The sequence below is a fragment of the Amblyomma mixtum genome, chromosome 3 (assembly GCF_055824585.1).
Source record: "Amblyomma mixtum isolate Tamu chromosome 3, ASM5582458v1, whole genome shotgun sequence".
In the NCBI taxonomy this organism is placed as follows: Eukaryota; Metazoa; Arthropoda; class Arachnida; order Ixodida; family Ixodidae; genus Amblyomma; species Amblyomma mixtum.
This window is the reverse complement of record NC_143014.1, coordinates 249,127,057-249,148,775: the sequence shown is the minus strand read 5'-3', so window position 1 is coordinate 249,148,775 and position 21,719 is coordinate 249,127,057. Positions and strand designations below refer to the sequence as shown.

Genomic DNA, 21,719 nt, shown 5'->3' with positions numbered 1-21,719 from the left:
GCTGTGATTGAGATTCGGTCGACACCTCTAGTAACACAATTTCTAGTGAGTGGACAAAGGTGTTTGTATTAAATTCGCAGAAGACTGTGAGCGCAGCACGCTGACAGCTCTTAAATTAAGATTTCCGCCGGTCGACAGCAACTTTTCCAGCTCGAACATGGAAAGACTTACCGCAGCTCTGGACGGGATGAGGGCAGAGAAGTTGACGGACACAGCGTTGACTGATAACTTATGACCCTGATGATGATGTTAACCAAATAGAAAAGCTCAAGGATGAAGGCAGCAGCGTTGGCACTTTCTTAAATGCGAACGCACCACTACGTTAGCAATTAGGAAGAAGCCGATGGGTTTCTGAAGCCTCGACCTTTCACTTTTGACCTCTGAGTTGAAATGACCTTGGCTGAATTTGACGGCGGGAGAACTTGGGAGTGCTTGGGTAGAAGACAGGCGTGATCTAGTCACGAAATGGAATTGGCCCACCTCAAAAAATGGGGTTGCCCACCCCTGAAATTTGGGTGTTCGACTCCCTGAAATTTAAAAATTCTATTCACCGACGTTCGGAACCGGCCTGGGGAACCCCCAAAATGTGCTTCGAAGTACTCTATACTTTCGGTGGCCCACTCTCTAAAATTTTTAAAAGTCAGTTGACCCACATTCGGAACCGAGCTGAGACACCACCAAAATGGGCTTGGCCTACCCCTGAAATTTTGGTGGCCCACTCCCGAAGGATTGAAAATTGAATCGACCCACTTTTGGAGCCGAGCTGGGAAACCCCGGAAATGACCTTGGAATTCAGGTAGTCCACTCTCGAAAATTATGAGAACTGAATTGACCCCCGTTCGGAACCGAGCTGGGAAACCATCAAAATGGGCTTGGCCCACTCCGCAATTTCGGTGGCTCACTGTCAACATTTTTTGAAAGTCAGTTCACCCACATTCGCAATCGAACTGAGACACCACGAAAATGTGCTTGGCCTACCTCTGATATTTGGATGCCCCACTCCCGAAATATTGAAAACTGAGTTAAATGTTTTAACCCGAACTGGGACACCTCCAAAATGGGCTTGGCCCACTCTGAAATTTAAGTAGTCCACTGTCTAAAATTATGATAACTGAGCTGACCCACGTTCTGAACCGAGCTGGGACGCCACTAAAATGGGCTTGGCCCACTTTGATATTTAGGTAGTCCCCCCTCTGAAATTATGATAACTGAGCTGACCTTCATTCGGAACCGAGCTGGGACACCACCAAAATGGGCTTGGCCCACTCTGATATTTAGGTAGTCCACTCTCTAAAATTATGATAACTGAGCTGACACACGTTCGGAAGGGAGCTCGGACACCACCAAAATGGGCCTGGCCCACTGATATTTAGGTGGTCCACTCTCTAAAATTATGCTAACTGAACTGACCCACGTTTGGAACCGAGCTGGGACACCACCAAAATGGGCTTGGCCCACTCTGATATTTAGGTAGTCCACTCTCTAAAATTATGATAACTGAGCTGACCCACGTTCGGAACCCAGCTGGTACTCCACCAACATGGGCACGGCCCACTCTGATATTTAGGTAGTCCACTCTCTAAAATTATGATAACTGAGCTGACCCACGTTCGGAAACGAGCTGGTACTCCACCAAAATGGGCTTGGCCCACTCTGATATTTAGGTACGCCACTCTCTAAAATTATGATAACTGAGCTGACCCACGTTCGGAAGTGAGCTGGGACACCACCAAAATGGGCTTGGCCCACTCTGATATTTAGGTAGTTCACTCTCTAAAATTATGATAACTGAGTTGACCCCCGTTCGGAACCCAGCTGGCACACCATCAAAATGGGCTTGGTTGGCTCTGAACTTTGGGAGGCCCACTCTCGAAAATTTTGAAAACTGAGCTGAACTTCCCCCGGGTTTCCAACAAATGCGGAGGGTTACGAAGTAAGGATGCCTTGCGGCTGGCAAACGCCGTCGTAAATAGTCGAATTCTCTATTTGACTCCTTACCTCCACATACAGAAACAAGAGCAGGACGCCCTTGAGGTCATCCTTCGCAAAATTGTTAAACATGCCCTTGGCCTCCACATCACTACCACAAACAGCCGGCTTATGGCTCTTGGGGTGGTGAATACTTTCCGGGAGCTCCGCGAGACACACCTTGCAAACCAGTACACGCGCTTGTTGCTAACGGAGTCGGATCGCCGCCTCCTTGGTCTACTTGATATCCAACACACCCCTCAAATGGAAGACAAGTTTCACATCCCAGAACTGTGGAGACGTGCCCTCCACGTGTGGCCTCATCCAGCAAACATGTCACATGAAGACCATAATGGTCGGCTCCTGGCACGAGCGGAAACGCTAGCCCGAAATTATGGAAACAAAACAGGTGTATACTACGTGGACGCCTCCGGCACTCACCACGGGGGATGGTACACGGCCGCGGTAGTTCACAACAGCAACACAGTTAACGGCCTCACCTTCAGAGCCCCCAGCCCCAGTGCAATACAAGCAGAAGAGATAGCGATGGCTCTCGCGGTCTCACATTCCGATTCAAAATACATAATCACCGACTCGCGAGGGGCCTGTCGGAACGTCGACAAAGGCTGCATTCTCTTCCTAGCCTATCGAATCTACCAAAATTGCATACTAGATACGGACCCCACACACCGTCACCTTATATGGGCCCCTGCTCATCAGGGGTTGGCAGGAAACGAGGCAGCAGACGCAGCCGCCCGCGCGCTCTCTCACCGGGCTGTTTTTCCTCCTCCGATCAGGAACCCGATCCTAATCCGGTCTATACCTTCAAAGATATTACAACCTACTATCAAGACAGGCATCGCCTTTACCCTAGCCCATATAAAGGCCTCAAGAAGGCGGATGAGCGGCCCCTTCTCCGCCTCTTCACCAATACATTGCTTTGTCCGGCAGCACTAAAACATTTTGACCTCTCCTTTAACGGCAGCTGCCCGCACTGTAGTGAGAAGTCTTCTGACACCTATCACATGGTGTCGGCCTGCCCCTCCAACCCGGCTATTCCCCCCATCCCCAACCCAACCCAACCAGGGAGGACTGGGAGGCGGCCGTGCTCGGCTGCCACGACTTACAGGACCAACAAGCCTTAGGCGGGCGCGCCCGGGTGGCGGCCACCGCCACTGGGGTCTCAAACTAGGTACCTCCACCTAGTCTTGAGTCGAACGCTCACCTATGTGAGCTATTTCGGCACTGATCTCCAACTAGTGTTTGTAAGGATCAGTCCCTTACGGGCTGATCCTAACATACCTCCTGTCCCTTCTGAATAAATGTTTTCACCACCACCACCCAAGTTCGGATCCGTGCTGGGACACCACCAGAATGTGCTTGGCCCACTCTGATATTTATGTAGTCCACTCTCTAAAATTATGATATCTGAGCTGACCCACGTTCGGAACCGAGCTGCGACACCACCAAAATGGGCTTGGCCCACTCTGAAATTTAGGTGACCCACTCTCGCAAATTTGAAAACAGAGCCGGCCCACGTTCGGAACCGAGCTGGGGCATCATCAAAATGGGCTTGGCCGAATCTGAAATTTGGGTGGCCCACCCGAAAATTCGAAAACTGAGTTGACCCCCGTTCGGAACAGAACTGGGACACCACCAAAATGGGCTTGGCCCACTATGGAATTTAGGTAGCCCACTCTTGAAATATTTGATAAATGAGCTGACCCCCATTTAGAACCGAGCCGGGACACCATAAACATGGTATGGCCCACTGTGAAATTTGGGTGGCCCACTCTCGAAAATTTGAAAAATGAGTGTACCCCCGTTCGGAACCGAGCTTGGACACCACCAAAATGGGCTTGACCCACTTTGAAATTTAGGTGGCGGACTGCCGAAAATTTGAAAACTGAGTTCACCCACGTTCGGAACCGAGCTGGTACACCACCGAAATGCGCTTGGCCCACTCTGAAATTTATGTAGTCCACTCTCTAAAATTATGATAACTGAGCTGACCCACGTTCGGAACCGAGCTGGGGCACCACCAAAATGGACTTGGCCCGTCCTTATAAATTTGGGTGGCCCACTCTCGAAAATATGAAAACTGAATTGACCCACGTAGAGAACCCAAATTTCTCATTAACTGAGATTTCAGTCGACGTTAAGGGGATAGAGTAAGCTAGAATTAAAATACAAACAACCAATGTCTGGCTGTTTACTGATCTCGAAGCCTCGAATATCATAACGATGGCCATATTCGGCGCCTTACACGATTTCTCGCCTTTTGTAAGAGGCAGAAAAGCCGGGAAAACCCCCCAAAAACCTACTGCGGTGTTTTCTAAGCATTCATTTCATGTCTCATTCATTTGGTCCTCCTCCAGTCATTGCTCCTTCAAGTGTCTTAAGCCGAGTGCGAAGACGTCGGGCTGGTCGTGGCAGAAACAAGCCCATAGACGCGTTCCGCGTCCGTATCACACTGGCGGAACGGCGCCAACTCCACGAATGAAGACGACACGTTCGACCGGCCTGACGGGTTTTATCGCTATCTATCTTGATTGTGCAAAGAAAGTGGGCGTGGTTAGTGCAACGAACTGTGGGCGTGGTTAGTGCAACGGCATGGTCCGTGCGACTCAGCCAAACTGGATGCGGCGGCAGGAGGCAGGCCAGCGGCGGCAGGAGGCAGGCCAGCGGCGGCACCATGACCAGGTCGGCAGTGTCTGTGATTGGCTGTTTGCTTTTTCTTCTACTATTTTTTCGTCACACTGACGTCACTGCCAAATGAAACAGATGATTACAGAATACGGCCCCGGGAATTTCACAACGCGAGAGTAATGCAAGGTCTGCAACTCGCACGTCCATTCTTTCTCAGGAAATTTATGGTTTATGTGAGTTTAACGTGTCTAATCGACTCAGGCTATGAGGGAAGAAGTGTCAACACGGGCGAATACGAAATGCCGACAATTAATTTAGCCATGTCTGCCTTCGTTAGATTGCACATCTCCATATTGCCATTTTGGACGCTGAGCTCACGAACAGTGATTGCAGCATTGACCGACTTGACGCCTCTGAGATCCCGTAGGCATCTGGGGTATCACTGGGTCACTACATCGCGATCTGGTTGCTTCAGGGGCAACTGTCGTTGAAAGTACTTTAGTGTGCGCAGACGCCGAACTGATCGCAAGCGAGGCCACAAAAGCAAACTGACAAGCAAAATAGCACAGAAATGAAACTTCTACTCGCTACATGGATAGGGGCTACTAAACAGATGTCTCAGTCGATGAGCTTTATTCTATGAGAAGAGCAAAAAAATTATGGTGTCAGAAAAGAATGGCAAAAGTGAATATTTGCTCCAAAGGCTTAACTCTAGTGCAGTAAAAATAATCCAGAGCGAGCAATAATATGTGCCAAAAGCTGAATGACCTATATTGCTGAGAAAATTGGTCCTGTATACATGTATACCGAAGAATACATGGGAAGTGTGGGCGAACCTCGCGCCCTTGAAGAAACCCACGTGTGCGAATATAACGGGGAACCCTAAAGTACGGGGTTCATTAGCCCAAGTGTAGGTTCCAGGGATTAAATTCGATTAATTATCATTAAGCTCAGTCTCCAATTAATTGTCAGGTGGCCGTAATATGCAGACAAAGGCAAATATTTTTTCTATCCCTGCCACCTGATGCACAGCGTAGTGCATCTGCAGCGCCGGGCAGCGCATAAGCATGTGATTAATTAATCAGAAAATCGCCTTCACGGTACGACAGCGCCATCTGCGCTGACAAGAACCGCCCTCAAAGGTGGAAAATCCCCAGGTACTGTTCTCGCAGACGTGGCGACAGCGTGCTGCGCAGTCGTACTCAAGGACAGTACACGTGTGCATCGCTGTCTGGAAGAGATCGGTTTCTGCCATCCGGTCTGTCACCAGAAGCTTTCCTTTGTGCGTCTTGCGCGCACGTTCGCCGCCGACCGTCCTGGTAGAAAACCGAGCCAGGCGCGGCGTGCAGTTTGTCATCCGGTCCCACGCTGGCTGACTCACGCCACCGGCGCTGCTCTGGGCTCCCATTGGCTACCGAGTGCCTCCATGTGTTGCTGCCCCAGCCTGAGAACCAATAGGCGGGTCGCAGACAAGCGCAAATAAAGAACCGGTGACGCTGGCGCCGAAAGCAGATCCTTCTTCGTTTTCGATGAGCAGGTTGAATGTTTTATTGCTAGAGATCTATCATCTTTTTCTTTCAACTCTGCATTATGCAGAACCAGCACGGATTTCGCGGAGGTAGGACTATTGTAGTGGTTAGTGATAAGCCCGTGCTGGTTGAATTTGATGAGAGTGAGCTCGCACTATCAACGACGAGTTACCGAAGAACTGGGCATAATTCACGTCAGCAGCAAGTTTTATTTGAACACTATCGAGTATTTATGGGATTGGTTATATCGTGGTACCGCCCTTCGTGGTCCAAGCAGTTAGGTAGAAACGTTTTCTACGTGGTACATGGAGTAAACCCGGACGCGCGCACCTCGGCGCATGTCATGACAGGTGGTGTCGCGAAACGCGCTGCCTTCTCTGCGCAGGCATCCTTCCTCTGCTCGCCAAGCTGCCAGCCATGCTGCTGCTATTGTGTACGTCTTCGAGCGTCACTGATGCTGAGGAGAGCAGCGCTCAACGACGGAAAATCCCCAGAAGGACAATTCTTGCGTCCATGCATAGCAACACTGGGGCAGACTCATAGGTAGTGTGCGAGGCGATTGCTTTCTGAGATGGCATTCTGTCATCCGGTCTGTCACCAGACGCTTTCCGTCTCACGACTTGCGCACATGCTTTTGTCGCCTACATCGTTGGAAAAACACCGAGTCACGTGAGCAGCCCAGGCCGCCGTCAGGTCTGACGGTTGTCGACTCGCTCTACCTTTTTTTCCACTGCGCTCCTATTGGCTGCTGTGTAATGCCGACGTGTTGCTGCCCGTGCCGAAACACCAATCAGAGGCTCCCGACTCGAAGACAATGAAGTGTAGAGGTAGCGAGAAGATATTGGAGAGTCTCCGGTAGTCGCAGCACAGCAGGCGTATGCCGGACAGCCACCTCACCCGGCCACTGCGCATGCGATGGAGGCATCCGGCTGGTATGCTATACGTCCACGCGAGTATGTCGTCGCTGCGTTCGCGTATGCTAGAACTCTGCACTGACAAAATACTGCTTACGGTACGAAAACCCGTTGAGTAAAAAAAAATAAAAAACATTAGTGAAGAAAATCAGTTTCAACTTCGCTTCAGCTGTTCTAAGGTCAGAGTAAATTTTTAACCGGGTCCTTCCTCGGCTAGCAGCTGTGCAATTGAAGTAAAACCTGTGGTGATTTAATTTCGAGACTTTGATTACGCCCAGAAGTGGACTTCTGCCGGGGTTGGGGGTATTAGCGAAGCCAGTGCGCAGTTCGTAGCGGAACCCCAAATTTGACATCAGGGGAGCGTAGTGTAGAACTTGAACGACTTCTTAGGTGCATTTTTTGCACTTCGTCTAAAAGCTAGACAGCTCGAGAGTGCCCGATCGAATCTGCAAGACGTAGCCCAACAAGGTCTTGTAACCTCTTTGGGCTTACTCAAAAGTTATCAGCCTCGACGGCATCCAGCGTACAAGAGCGGGACGCCACGGAACTCACCCATGTGCCAAATGCAGCTCACAAACGCATACTTTTTTTGTGCAGGCGCAGATTAAGAGCGCTATCAAAGCGAGTATGCGACCAGACCACAAACTAAACAATTCACCCTTTACTCAAGATAATGGACTAATGAAATGCGTGCGGACACACCATTTAGCAGGTGCGCCTTCTCGCGGAACCTCTGAAGGATGACGTGGTTGAAGGGCTTGGCTGGGGCGTTGAGAGCGAGAGAATGCAGGAGGGTTCGGTTTGAATTTTTGTCTTTCGCAACGCGCCGGGTTTAACTATTTGCAGATGAGGTCGTGGCCAGCTATTAAATTTTGAGCGTGTAAAGGCAGTTTGGGTGCTCTTGATGTCATGAATAGGATGGGCTTCATAATGGCAGCCGCTTGCGCCGATATGATACCGTCTACACCGACGATAGCTGAGATAAGCTCGGATATAGTGTAACAGAGTGCCTCCCAGCTAGAGAAACATCACGTCGTGCCTTTGGCGTGCTATTTTGTTCTGGTTGGGGCAGAACACGCTGTCACGTTCTGCGGTGTGACGAGACGCTCACTGTCGCACTCCCCCTGTCGTCCTGCGTGCGCATCAGCCGCCGACATTGGCGAGATATCCGAGTCGGCGGAGACGCGTCATCGTCCTCCCTCCCACCAGGCCACGTTGCCCGGCTCATCGTGGCGGCCTTTCGTTTGGTCCTAGGAAAGTCTGAACATGATGGGGACCATACCGACGCACCAGGGGGATCCCAACCAGAGGGAGGTCAGCGCACAAACCTGCCGACAAGGCGCCGACATCATGTATCCAGTGGCCTAAAGGTGAGCTCTGTGGGAAGGGGGAACGGGGGGGGGGGGGGGTGGTTATTCTCGAAAATGAACATCTCGATGAGCGACCCGTCTTGGGATGACTTTTTATTTTAACTCCACGGCGATGGTATGACTCTGCACGCGACTCTTATACGTATACAACCCTCTCACCACACTCTCTCTGCACTGTTCCGTCGGGTGTGCTCGTGGGTATCCCCTTCACACGCCTAGTTGTGACGACTTCAGCTAGTTATTCCTGCGTGAGATTTTGTGGAACCGGGCAACCAAAATCCAAATAACGACCTACTTCTCCAACATTCACCTCATACTGCGTCAACTATTCCTAGGCGAATTATTGAATAAGATAGGAGCGTCTCCTCGAACGTAATTTCTCTCTCTGCGGACTAGAACATTGGCTACTGAATTGAGAAGCACTATCTGCAGTCACACACAATGCGTCTTTGACGAGACGTTCTCCTCTGAGGTCATGTGAGTTCCTGAGTGAAATTGGTTGATGGGATAGATGAAAGCCTCCACAGCGTCACTACTGCTAGTTGGCTTCGTGATTCGAACCGACGCCCTCCTAGTCATTCGCCTGTTACGACGAGTCATTCACAGTTCCGTGCTGTGTCATAACGCTAGTCATACCGCCCCTGTGGTCTCGTATTCGTTTTAAGCTCAGTGGGTCTCACGCGACCTTTTCGGTTCACATACTGAGGAGGATTTAGCGGCTCGCTATGCAGCGACTTGCCAACTTGGATGATGCTGCCATGGATGATGCTGCCATTCCTTTTCACAATAAAGCAGCACCCCCAGAGTCGCACGCGTAAACTATTTCCTCTATAACAAATATGGCAGCAGCCAAATTACAGTAACACAGTTACATTAATTCAATAATTTTCCCCCTAAATTGTTGTCTTACGTATCATATCCAGTAATTTAATAAGGCAGTGAATCACTTTGCAGCAGTAGTTTCCAGGAAGACATACTAATTGCTTTTGAAATTGTTTTTATTAAAATAAACAACCGCTCTTTATGTCGCAAAAGTATGCTAACTTTTTGTTTTCTGCTTAAGTTGTATCATACAATATTAGTCCGTTTTGTGAGGAATGTATAGCAATTGATAAATAAAGAAAAATGTCCGCAGCGTACGAGCCACGCCATGAAAAGGTGTAGAGGCGTCTTGGAGTCAAATCAAACCTGGATATAGCCGACGACCGGGATTTGAACACGGTCCAAGGACTCAGCTGCTGAAATTTGTTTAATTTAATTTGATCAAAGTGAATTCGCTGTATCGCAGATCTTTGAATGCTCGAAGCCGTTAGAGATATGAGGGGTAGTTACAATTGAAAATAGCCGCCGCGGTGGCTCAGCGGCTATGGTGCTCGGCTGCTGACCCAAAAGACGCGGGTTCGATCCCGGCCGCGGCGGCTAGAATTTCTTTGGAGGAGAAATTCTAGATGCCCGTGTACTGTGCGATGTCAGTGCACGTTAAAGAACCCCAGGTGGTCGAAATTTCCGGAGCCCTCCACTACGGCGTCTCTCATAGCCTCAGTCGCTTTGAGACGTTAAACCCCATAAACCAAACCAAACCAAACAATTGAAAATACGCAAGTTCAGTAAAATACAATGCGGAAAAGTACGGCAGAATTGTGTATTATGCGGTGATCAGGGAAGATGCAATTACTTTTTTAAACATGTTTCGGTCGATTATTTCCACAAGTGACCCAGGCATTATATTTGCTTATTAGTGATATTTGCATTGAATGAATGAAAGAAGACTTGAGAACGGCAGTCAGAGACAGCTATGATTATTACATGAAGGCGCTGGTTTAGGAAACAGTTTCTTCAAAGGTTAGTACGATGGTTGTTATTATACAGGGTGTGTCATTTAAGACTTTCTGCAATTTTTAAAAATAAACTATTTGAATTAGGTGCGCGCTTTTTCTGGCATAGCATTGTCAGCGGTGTAGTACATCATAATGCAGCTAAAACGTGCTAACTAGCAGGCTTGTTAACCAATATTTAATAGTTGACTTTTAAACTATTACCGTTGGGCTCCTTAATTATAGAGAGGCATGTAGCCCACCGTAAGTAATGTCCATATCCGTTTTTAGAATTTCTAGAACGCGATTATCCTCGGCGCTGTGGCCCAACAAATTTCGCCTACATCGCGCCAAAATACATGCGGTTTGAGAAGCTTGCAGGCAAAGCAACCTCTCCAGTTAACCTAACTCGTCGTAATAGCCAAAATTTGTTGGGCCACAGCGCCGAGGATAATCGCGTTCTCGAAATTATAAAAACGGATATGGACATTACTTACGGTGGGCTACATGGCTCTCAATAATTAAGGAGCCCAACGGTAATAGTTTAAAAGTTAACTATTAAATATTGGTGAACAAGCCTGCTAGTTAGCACGTCTTAGCTGCATTATGATGTACTACACCACTGACAATGCTATGCCAGAAAAAGCGCGCATGTAATTCAAATAGCTTATTTTTAAAAATTGCAGAAAGTCTTAGGTGAAACACCCTGTATGTCAGTTGTATGCTTCATGATTTCTTATGAAAGGGAATTTAACGTTTCCATGTTTCATTATGCAACGCTCCAAGACAAGCTGGAGTAGTCACGGAAATGAGGTTATTGCGAAATAAATGCATTTTAAAATAAATTTTTTTTAATAAGATTTCCTCTACTTCACTTCTTCACTTAGGCTTTCTCACCTTAAGTTTTCTCCACTATATCATGCATCATGGCTCGTCTAGCTTCAACAGTTATAATTATGGATTTCTTTGCTTGAATGTGCGGAATCTGGAAACCGAAACAAAGTCGAATTTTGCTGTAATGGCAAGCACATCCATAATAATTTTCTGCAAAAACCATTGGAACGAAATGGGCCCGCAACGTGTAACGTTTGCGCAAATCCTACGTCAAATAAAACATAAGCAAGATCCTGCTGATGCATGGATCAAAATGAGCAAAATTCACTCGTCAGAGAACTATTGTTAGCTTGAGCCTAACAGCTTGGACTGTTTTGAGCATGGTTTAATTTATTCCGTCTCGAGTGCTACGTTATGATCGACTGCAAAGGACACGAATATATTAACGGAAGATCTGAACCCTGCAGACGACGATAACGACGGGTTACGATTAGCCTCGTCGCCGAAGAAGAAAGGATGCGTGTGGACTACACGGAACGTTAAAACATTTAGTTGTACTAGTTGGCAGTGGGTTTATAAATGCTCTTCTAGCGAAATGGCAGAGTCAGACATAAAAAGACAGGAGCAGCGGTTGTCTTGTTGCTTTGTATTCTGTTTTGTTCTACCCTTTCGCTTACTAATCATAAATTTAGGATTCTGCAGCGAAGTTGAATATATTTTTGATGTCATACATCCTCATACGTTTATTTTTTCGCTGCCGAAGTGTGAACAGAAGAAAGAAAGCTGTCGTGTGAGATCTTGTGACAGCTAGCCTGCTTTTCCCGTTCTCTTGCTTGTGTTGGTGGAGCACAGCGGTGCCCTTTATTGCGCACAATGAATTGTTATGACTTACTATTTTGCTTAAATCATATGATATTCTGTTTACATATTATTTTTATAAACAGAGCTTGAATTACTACTGCAGAAATAAGATACTCTGTACAAAACTGAGTTAAATCGAGTGAGTCACATCGAAAAGAGCCACATACAAAGTTTACATGCTGGTATCGAGTAAATTATTTGCATTATTTTTCATTCGCCGATGGCGTAGAGTTCTCCCAACACGCAAAGCATATCATATAACAGCTTGGATAGAGCTACGGTTTGTGCGGACAAAAAACTTTCGTGCCTTTCTCAGTTCCCGTTTGGGAGGATTTGGCTGGTTTGAAAAAAATAAATAAGCCTTAAACATTGTGAGAAGAATAGATGGCGGCAAATGCGGCCAAGCAAATGGATGCGACAAGACCTATACAACAGATGTCTTGAAGGGGTTTGCTAAATTGCGAACCTCATTTGAGACGGCAATGCCCTCTGTCAATTTACTCGGTGGAAAAGAATGCTGTGCTAATACCGGTACCGATGCGGAACCAGGCCATTTTCTGCAACGTATTTAGGAAGCTTGCAGCAAAGGGTAGGGCAATACACTCGTGAGAATCCTCGCGAGACGCCACAGAGAATGTTTAGTCATACGTTTTTCCTATTCCAGCTTTGATCTCGTCGTTGAACAGTATTTTCCGTTTTCTGTCACTGACGTTTCGTCTCTTAAGGACTAACCATAACCATGATTCCTGATTATTAACCTCTATTGGAAGCTTCTCGTGAGAGCAGCCAGACAAGTCTCGCGGCGAGGATTAGAGTCGAGAGGCCCGGCCGCTGCGGGAGTCATGCTGCACTCAAGTGATTCCAATCCGACGAGCGCACCCACTTTTTTCTCCAACCCTCTTGTTGACAGTCACTGGAGAGGCTTCTGTGCCTGCACGCGGAATCGCAATAAGGAAAGCGCTGAATACGTCAGGTGATGAACGTTGCGACCTCTGTGCCATTTCGGTTCACGAGACGCTATATGACCTGGCCATCGGAGGGGTGGTTTACCATGCGCTCTTAGGAGCTTTTAGGCAAAACACTTCAGTTTTCTTGATGCTTCGTTGAAGGCTGTAGGTGTAGACAGATGCGATGGAGCGTCACTTGAGACGATTGCTTGCACCGTCTGTGAGGATTCGTCGAATGCATAACGCTTCGAACCAATATGCAGTGTTTTGTAGCGCAATAAAAAGGCTGTTTTTTTGCTTCGGGCGAATGCAACGACCTGTTTCCGTGCGGCACGAACCCGGCGTGAAAAATCCTCGCCAGTGCTATAGTTGGTACCCGTGCCTTTGGAAAGAATTAACTCATTCGTTTTAAAGAAGGAGAACTTAACCATTATTGGGCGAAGATGTTCGGTTGAGTGGCGTCCAAGAGGGTGATCACGCTCTATTTCTTTGGGATCAATTGTCAACTTCAGGGTCTCATAGCAGTGGCGGATGACTGTTTCTGCGGATTGGGCATGTGTTTCTGATGGATTGTCATCTGTGATGCTGTGGAAAAATAAGTTATTTCGTCATGAACGATTCTCGGCATCGTCTAGGGGGGCATCTATTTCAGAAATCTGACTGGTTGTTTCAGTGGTATTAGCGCTTATTGTGTCTAGGTGAGTGCGTGGGGCAGCTGTGTCTTGATGGAGCGTTTCAAGGTCAGCCAGTCTCTTACTTATATCGGCAATAGTTTTTTTGGTACACGTGAGCTGGTTCCTGAGTCCCTGAAACTCACTGATTAGCTGCGACTGACCGGCAGAAAGCTTTTGCAGTTCTTCGAGAACTCTGTCGGGGCCTGGATTTGTTTCAACATCTCCGGCCAGCAATAGCAGAGAACGAATAACATTCGCACACTCAGCAGCAATAGAAAGGAAGCACCGTGGACTCGGCAGCTCCAGAAGACAATAGTTGCTCGATCTTTTGGTAAAAAGGCAGTAGGGTTGACTGACCTGCATGGCGAAGATCATCGGGTTGGATGACTTTATCGTGGCAATGCCACCAAGCCCACAGGGCGCCGTGCGCAGGTGACACAGCTTTATAGTAGGCTCGCCGGTGGCCGTCGATGTCAGTGGGGCGGACCAGGGTAGATCGATGGTTAGCTGCTCCGTTTGCGGCGCTGGTAAACATTTCCAAACCGCAGCCAGTTGACAGAAGGAGCCACCGTGACGCTCCGAACGAGATGGCTCGCTGTGAGCAATGGCGTCGGAAGGGGCAGGAAGGAGGGCGCAGAAAAGGATCTCGGTGATGAGGGAAGCAAATACCTGCATGGCGAAGATCATCGGGTTGGATGACCTTACCGTGGCAATGCCACCGAGCCCGCTCAAGAACGCCAAGAGCGAGCAAGGCGCCACAGGTACGGCAAGAGCGAGCACGTATGGGGAACAAGCATATATGTCGTTACTGCATCGAGACTCGCAGGTGACTACCGGGAGAAATAATTCCTCTAAACAGCCATTTTAATTGTTGTTAAAATGCATGACAAGATAAACCTTAGTACAAAAACTTTTGGACAATCTTGGGGAATTGTTCGCAGAGGCTTTATCTCTCAGCCAAGCTCATGCAGAGTGCTTTGGGCCTAATAAGTTTAAATGACGATGTAACTATGCGCTGCTATTTATTTCAACCTTTCTTTTTGATAAATGCTGAAATCAGCCATATTTTTATAAGCCATTATTGACTAAATTTGCCTTTACTACTTTGCGCTTCGTAAATTTTAAGCCTGCATTAAAATTACATTGATATTTTGCTGGCGGGACCCACTACGTGTATACAGCAACTCACCTTATGGCTGTCAAAATTTCTAGTTTCCGAGTAGATAAAAGAATTGAGAAGTGAGCCTTGGCAAACACGAATCAGCCTAAAAGGAGCGGTTTTCTGCAAGGCCCAATTTTCGGTACTGTGCACGGCAACCGAAAAAGGTCGTCCTGGATTACGTAACCATTCATTTATTACAATAAGTTACCCGTCTAAACTTTTGAAGTGTTCAGGAGGGTTGGCTCCTCGCGCTCTTACGGGGAAATTCTTTTAGCAGAAGGATACACGTGGGGTAAAATGCTACATAGTTTTATGCGGGGCCTAAAGTAAGGATAATTGTTTTATTGGCGTCTCTCATAGCCTTAGTCGCTTTGGGACGTTTAGCCCCATAAACTAAACTAAACTGTTTTATTGCTCACTCCAAAACAATACCCTTGTTTTGTCGACCTCCAGGATTGTCTGAACGTACGAAAAGAAAAAAAAAACATGGACTAATGTTTGGCGCAAAGAAGGCAAGAAGAGAGCTGTGGAGAGGATCAATAAGCGCCGGCGCAGCCAAGCCTTTAGGGTCGCCTGAAGACACCCACCACGAGACAGTAAAGAAAATGACGGAACGTGAAGAACAGGAACTGCACAGAATTTCTTTGAAATCGAAGGGATGCACTTCTTTCGACGATTAATAAAGTGTTTTGCACAAATACATTCTGCCAATAGAGCAAGCTCTGTTAGGTTTGACCTGCAATCACGTCGAAAAGCTTCCGTTCACGTTCTGCGATCGAACTAAGTCGCACGTCGATTCGACGGAGACGAAGGGACTTAGCTGGAGCTGCGACGCTAAAAGAGAAAAAAAAGTTGCCAAGAAGGCAGGAAACTCAAAATGATTGCTTAGACGGCAAATACGCAAACCCTGTCTGTTGAACTGCCTGTAGACTGAGCGGGTCATTGAGCAGAGCAGTACCAGTTTCTGCCTGGCTACACTGTTTACATGCGGATTTGGGGTCACAAATATTGTTTACACATCCATGAAAGCATGCTCATGGGAAATCTTTGCAATATTGAGTGAAAAGGGAGTATTTACTCATTGTCATCCACCCAAGCGCAGCCATACGGCTACAAAGGAAAGCTATACAGCTTTCTCAGAAACTTCGCAGTTAAAGAAAAATTCGTCCTGGTCCGGGGTTCGAACCCGGGACCACCGCTTCACCGGAGCAGTCGCTCTAGCCCCGGAGGAGGACGAATTTTTCTTTAACTGCGAAGTTTCTGAGAAAGCTGTATAGCTTTCCTTTTCAGCCGTATGGCTGCGCTTGGGTGGATGACAATGAGTAAATACTCCCTTATTACAAATCTACTCCACCTTTGGGGATACCCCTAAACATTTGACCAACACTGTTCCCACTTCGGGGGATTCCCCTTCGGGGATTCGGATTCGGAGGATTCCACTGTTCCTACCTTGGGGGATTCCCCTAAATATTTGGTCAAACACTGTTCCCACTTCGAGTAATTGATCAATTCGCTCTCGCCCTACCATAAGCTTGCCGTTCCGGTTAGCTCAATTGGTAGAGCGACTGCTCCGGTGAAGCGGTGGTCCCGGGTTCGAACCCCGGACCAGGACGAATTTTTCTTTAACTGCGAGGTTTCTAAGAAAGCTGCATAGCTTTCCTTTGCAGCCCTATGGCTACGCTTGGGTGGATGACAATGAGTAAATACTCTCTTATTACAAATCTACTCCACCTTGGGGGATTCCCCTAAACATTTGACCAATATTGAGTGAAGTTAGGCGGTCACGGACGTGGATAACCACCTTCTACACCTCTGGGAAGCCCGTCGCAGCCTCGTCCGCCGTTGGCGACGCCAGAAACACAATAGAAAGCTTAAATCTCGAATTGCCGAGCTTACCCAGAAAGCGGCAGAGTACGCGGCCCAACTCGCCGACTCCAACTGGGTAGATAGATGCAACACGGCCGCGCGACAAATGTCCAGCCGAAACACGTGGAGTCTCTTTCGAGCCCTAATCGACCCAACCCAAACACGAACCGAAACACAAAAACATTTGCAGCGAGCCCTGCACGCTTTTCCTGGCAACACGACTCAACTGGCACAGAAACTTTGGGACCAGTATCTGTGTACAGCCCAAGACCCCCGTGGATCTGCGTACTCTTATGCAGGCAGAGAGAACACGGAGCTGGATCAACCTTTCCAGCTCCATGATCTGCGGGCGGCTCTCGCCAAAATGAAACGGGGCACTGCGCCAGGACGGGATAAGGTCACCGTCAAGCTTTTGACGAACCTGCCCGACTTGGCATACCAGTCCCTCCTGGAATACGTCAATGCGATTTGGCGCGGGGACAACCCCCTGCCAATCGAATGGAAAACGGCTTTGGTCACTTTCATTCCTAAAGCTGGCAAACCAATTGACACAGATAACCTCCGCCCCATCTCTCTCACCTCATGTGTGGGCAAACTAATGGAGACGATGGTGCGGGATCGGTTATCTACATATCTTGAACACAAACAAGTCTTTGCGAGCACCATGCTCGGATTCCGCCCACACAGATCCGCACAGGATGTCCTCCTGCAACTCAATCGGGAAGTCCTTGACCCCCTCGAATGCCCTCATAATGACCGGGTAGTAGTCGCCTTGGATCTCAAAGGGGCATTTGACAATGTAACACATGAGATCATACTCACTAACCTAATTCACACCGACTGTGGCCTCAACACATTCCAATACATAAGCCAATTTTTAATGGATCGTCAATCCTACATTCAAATTCAAGATAGAGACCATGGTCCTTACCTACTCGGCACGCGGGGAACCCCTCAAGGCGCGGTACTTCCCCGCTGCTCTTCAATCTGGCCATGATGCACCTGCCGGCCCATCTGAGTGGTGTCGCCGGCGTGCAGCACGCCCTGTACGCCGATGACATCACTCTGTGGGCCACGCAGGGCAGCACAGGAGACATTGAAACCAGCCAGCAAACAGCGGCGACGATAGTAGACCGCTACGCCCGCCGCTGCGGTCTTCAATGTTCCCCTAAAAAATCGGAATTTGTGCACCTCCGCCCCTCACAGAAGTGCACAACTAAAATATCTCTCTCTCTTGAGAGTGGTCCCATACGCGAAAATGATGAGATACGGGTACTCGGACTCTACATCCACAAACACAGGCGGCCAGACACTACATTGGCCAAACTTCGTAAGGTGGAGGACCAGGTGGGCCGCATGGTCCGCCGGGTTTCCAACAAACACGGAGGGTTACGAAGTAAGGATGCCTTGCGGCTGGCAAACGCCTTCGTAACTAGTCGAATTCTCTATTCGACTCCTTATCTTCAGCTACAGAAACAAGAGGAGGACGCCCTTGAAGTCATCCTTCGCAAAAATGTTAAACGTGCCCTTGACCTCCCCATCACTACTTCAAACAGCCGGCTTATGGCCCTTGAAGTGGTGAATACTTTCCGGGAGCTCCGGGAGGCGCACCTTACAAACCAGTACACGCGCTTGTCGCTAACGGAATCGGTTCGCCGCCTTCTTGCTCGACTCCATATCCAACACACCCCTCCAATGGAAGACAGGTTTCGCATCCCGGAACTGTGGAGACGTGCCCTCCACGTGCGGCCTCTTCCAGCAAACATGTCACATGAAGACCATAATGGTCGGCGCCTGGCACGAGCGGAAGCGCTAGGCCGATATTATGGCAACAAAACAGGTGTATACTACGTGGACGTCTCCGGCCCTCACCACAGGGGATGGTACACGGCCGCGGTAGTTCACAACTGCAACACAGTTAACGGCCTAACTTTCAGAGCCCGCAGTGCAACACAAGCAGAAGAGGTCGCGATCGCTCTCGCAGCCTCACATTCCAATTCAAAATACATAATCACCGACTCGCGCGGGCCTGTCGGAACGTCGAACAAGGCTGCACTCCCTTCCTAGCCTATCGAATATACCAAAATTGCATACGGGATACGGACCCCGCACACCGTTACCTCATATGGGCCCCTGCTCATCAGGGGTTGGCAGGAAACGAGGCAGCAGACGCAGCCGCCCGCGCGCTCTCTTACCGGGCTGTTTTCTCCTCCCCATCCGATCAGGAACCCGATTTTAATCCGGTATATACATTCAAAGATATTACAACATATTATCAAAATTGTCATCGCCTTAACCCTAGCCCATGTAAAGGCCTGAAGAAGGAGGTTGAGCGGCTCCTTCTCCGCCTTCTCACCAATACATTGCTGTGCCCGGCAGCGCTAAAACATTTTGACCCCTCCTTTAGCGGCAGCTGCCCACACTGCAGTGCAGTGTCTTCTAACACCTATCACATGGTGTGGGCCTGCCACTCCAACCCCGCTATTCCCCCCATCCCCAACCCAACCCGGGAGGACTGGGAGGCGACCCTGCTCGGCTGCCACGACTTGCAGGCCCAACAAGCCTTAGTCGGGCGCGCCCGGGCGGCGGGAACCGCCACTGGGGTCCCATACTAGGGACCTCCACCTAGTGTTTGTAAGGATCGGTCCCTTACGGGCTGAACCAAACATACCTCCTGTTCATTCGTAATAAATGTTTTGACCACCACCACCCCACAGATAACCGTGGCTGCTTCGATTCCGCGGGCCATCAAACAGGCCACATAGACATTCAAGGCTCGTGGAGCCCTCTCCTACGTCGCGTTGCGCTTAGCGACTGGTGTTTTACACGCACACCTCATACATCAATGTCATTTTCAGCACCTTACCAGGGCATTGCCTGGAAGCCGTCAATCGAGAATGTATGAGAGTGATCGCTATAGTTCCAAAGATTATTCCGATAGTGTCTCTTGAAGGGAATACACTGCTGGCCACGGTGGACGAATTAGTACCCCAGCTTTGCGAAGATCGCATGCTGAAGGCAAGCCTTCTCATTCGACGTGTGTGCTCGTGGGTTACGCTCCGCCTGGCGCCTTGCTGTTGCGACTTTAGCTAGTTAATCTTTCGTGGGATATTGTGCAACCGGGCGAGAAAAAGCCAAGAACGACCAACTTCTCCAACTTTCACCTCAAACTGCGTCAACTCTTCGTAGGCAGATTGTGGAATGAGATACCCACGTCTCCTCGGGCTCAATTAATTCTCCCTGCCGACGAGAACATTGGTGCTGAAGTAAGAACCACTACCTGCAGTCACAGACAATCCGTTTTTACCAGACGTGCTACTCTGAGGTCATGCGTCTTCCTGTGTGAAATTTGTCGAAGCGGTAGATGAGAGCCCCCACAGCTTTTCTACTGCTAGCTGTCATAGTGATTCGAACCGGTGCCCTTCGAGTCATTCGCTTCTTTATGTTGCAAAGCTTTGCTATCTGCTGTGCCGGTATAGGACGCCTCTAATGAAGGAAAGGCGCGCGGCAAGCCTGTGCCGGTGTCTGTTCTCCGGCGGCTGCCGGTTGGGTATACGAGGGGTAGGCAGCAGTGCGCGTATCGCGTGCATCGCACAAGCAGCAAGATCTTTGGCTGTGCTTGGGCTTTTAAAAGGACAGATGGCATGCATGAGTTGAAGACGAATCATGAACGCGCGGAGGAGGGCTTCCATGCATGGCAACCTCGGCCAAGGCCAAAGCGGTGCCCACTTACTCATCTCGTTACTGGGAATATGTTCTAGTATGGCCCGAAATAAAGTAGTTTGTACTCTCTCAGTTAGGAGAGCAGAAAGTTGGGCTTGTTTGTTGATATGCATACTGAAGAAATTGCGCAGAAACACGAGGACAAATCAGGGACAAGACAAGGATGAGCGCTCGTCCTTGTCTTGTCCCTGATTTGTCCTCGTGTTTCTGCGAATTTTTCTCAGTATGTACTCTATCACACCAAAGCTCATGGGGAGAGGGGGGGGGGAGCAGGGGTGTGCAATCTGCCGGTATCGATTTCCTGTACCGTGAAAGCAATAAATGACGTGCTTTATAGACTTCAAACGGTCTTCAAACGCACGCGCTGAAGCACGCACGCATGAGCACATTTTTAAGGATTACTATGCTGATTCCTGCAAGCAAGAAGGAGGACGTCCCAAGATGGTGGTGGTAAAAAACATTTATAGGCAATTAAATTTTTACAGAAAGGTGATTTGGGCAGGACCCTATTGGCCCTTTCCCTTACAATACTAGGTGGAGCCCCTAAGATCTGCTTTCTCTCCGATTATATTTGTTTCCACCTACCTTTGTTCGAACTTTTCGTATTTTTGTACGTTATAAATGGTTCTGCGTGCCATGGCAGGAACTCATTCATGGCAAGCTTGAAAATGCATTCGATACTACTTGAAGGTTTAGAAGTATAGGGGCCAAGCCCCCAAAATGAGCTTGGCCCACCCCTGAAATTTGAGCGGCCCACATCCGAAAATTTGATCATTGAATTGACCCACGTTCGGAGCAGAGCTGAGACACCACCAAAATGGGCTTAGCCCACGCATGAAATTTGGGTGGCCCACCCCAAAAAATTCGAAAAATAGTTTAGCCATGTTCAGAACCGTGCTGAGAACCACCAAAATGGATGTGGTCCACCCCTGAAATTTGGGTGGCCATCTCCCGAAAATTTAAAAATTGAGTTTACCCACTTTTAGAACCGAGCTGACACAGCACAAAATTGGGCTAGGCTCACCCCTGCAAATTGGGTGGCCTACTTCCGAAAATTTGAACATTGAGTTGACCCATGTTGGGAAGCCAGCGGTGGTGGTGGTGAAAAGATTTATTAAGAATGAACAGGAGGTATGTTTGGATCAGCCCGTAAGGGACCAATCCTTACAAACACTAGGTGGAGGTCCCTAGTATGGAACCCCAGTGCCGGTGGCCGCCGCCCGGGCGCGCCCGACTAAGGCTTGTTGGATCGGAGACACCACCAAATGGGTTTGGCCAACCCCTGAAATATGGGTGACCCAGTACCGAAAATTTGAACAGTGAGTTGACCCACGTTCGGAACCGAGCTCGGACACACTAGCCGCATTCTTTACGCCACTCCTTACCTGAACCTCTCCAGTTCGGATAA

At 48.7% G+C, this 21,719-nt stretch overlaps 1 protein-coding gene across 7 annotated transcripts in view; it reads left to right on the top strand.

Moving 5' to 3' along the window:
* Positions 1 to 6,021: 6,021 nt before the first annotated feature.
* LOC149354285 (uncharacterized) overlaps positions 6,022 to 21,719 on the top strand; it is a 101,344-nt gene continuing 85,646 nt past the window's right edge. For 3 of the 7 annotated variants that reach the window (XM_089583264.1, XM_089583259.1, XM_089583258.1), the window contains exon 1: positions 6,022 to 8,430. Coding sequence is in view for 2 of the 7 variants with exons in the window: in XM_089583262.1 (XP_089439388.1) it covers positions 7,024 to 7,099; positions 8,315 to 8,430 (192 nt within the window). In the remaining 5 variants the exon portion in view is untranslated. The remainder of the gene's footprint in view (positions 8,431 to 21,719) is intronic. The other 4 variants (XR_016291269.1, XM_089583263.1, XM_089583262.1 and 1 more) reach the window with 4 other exon arrangements.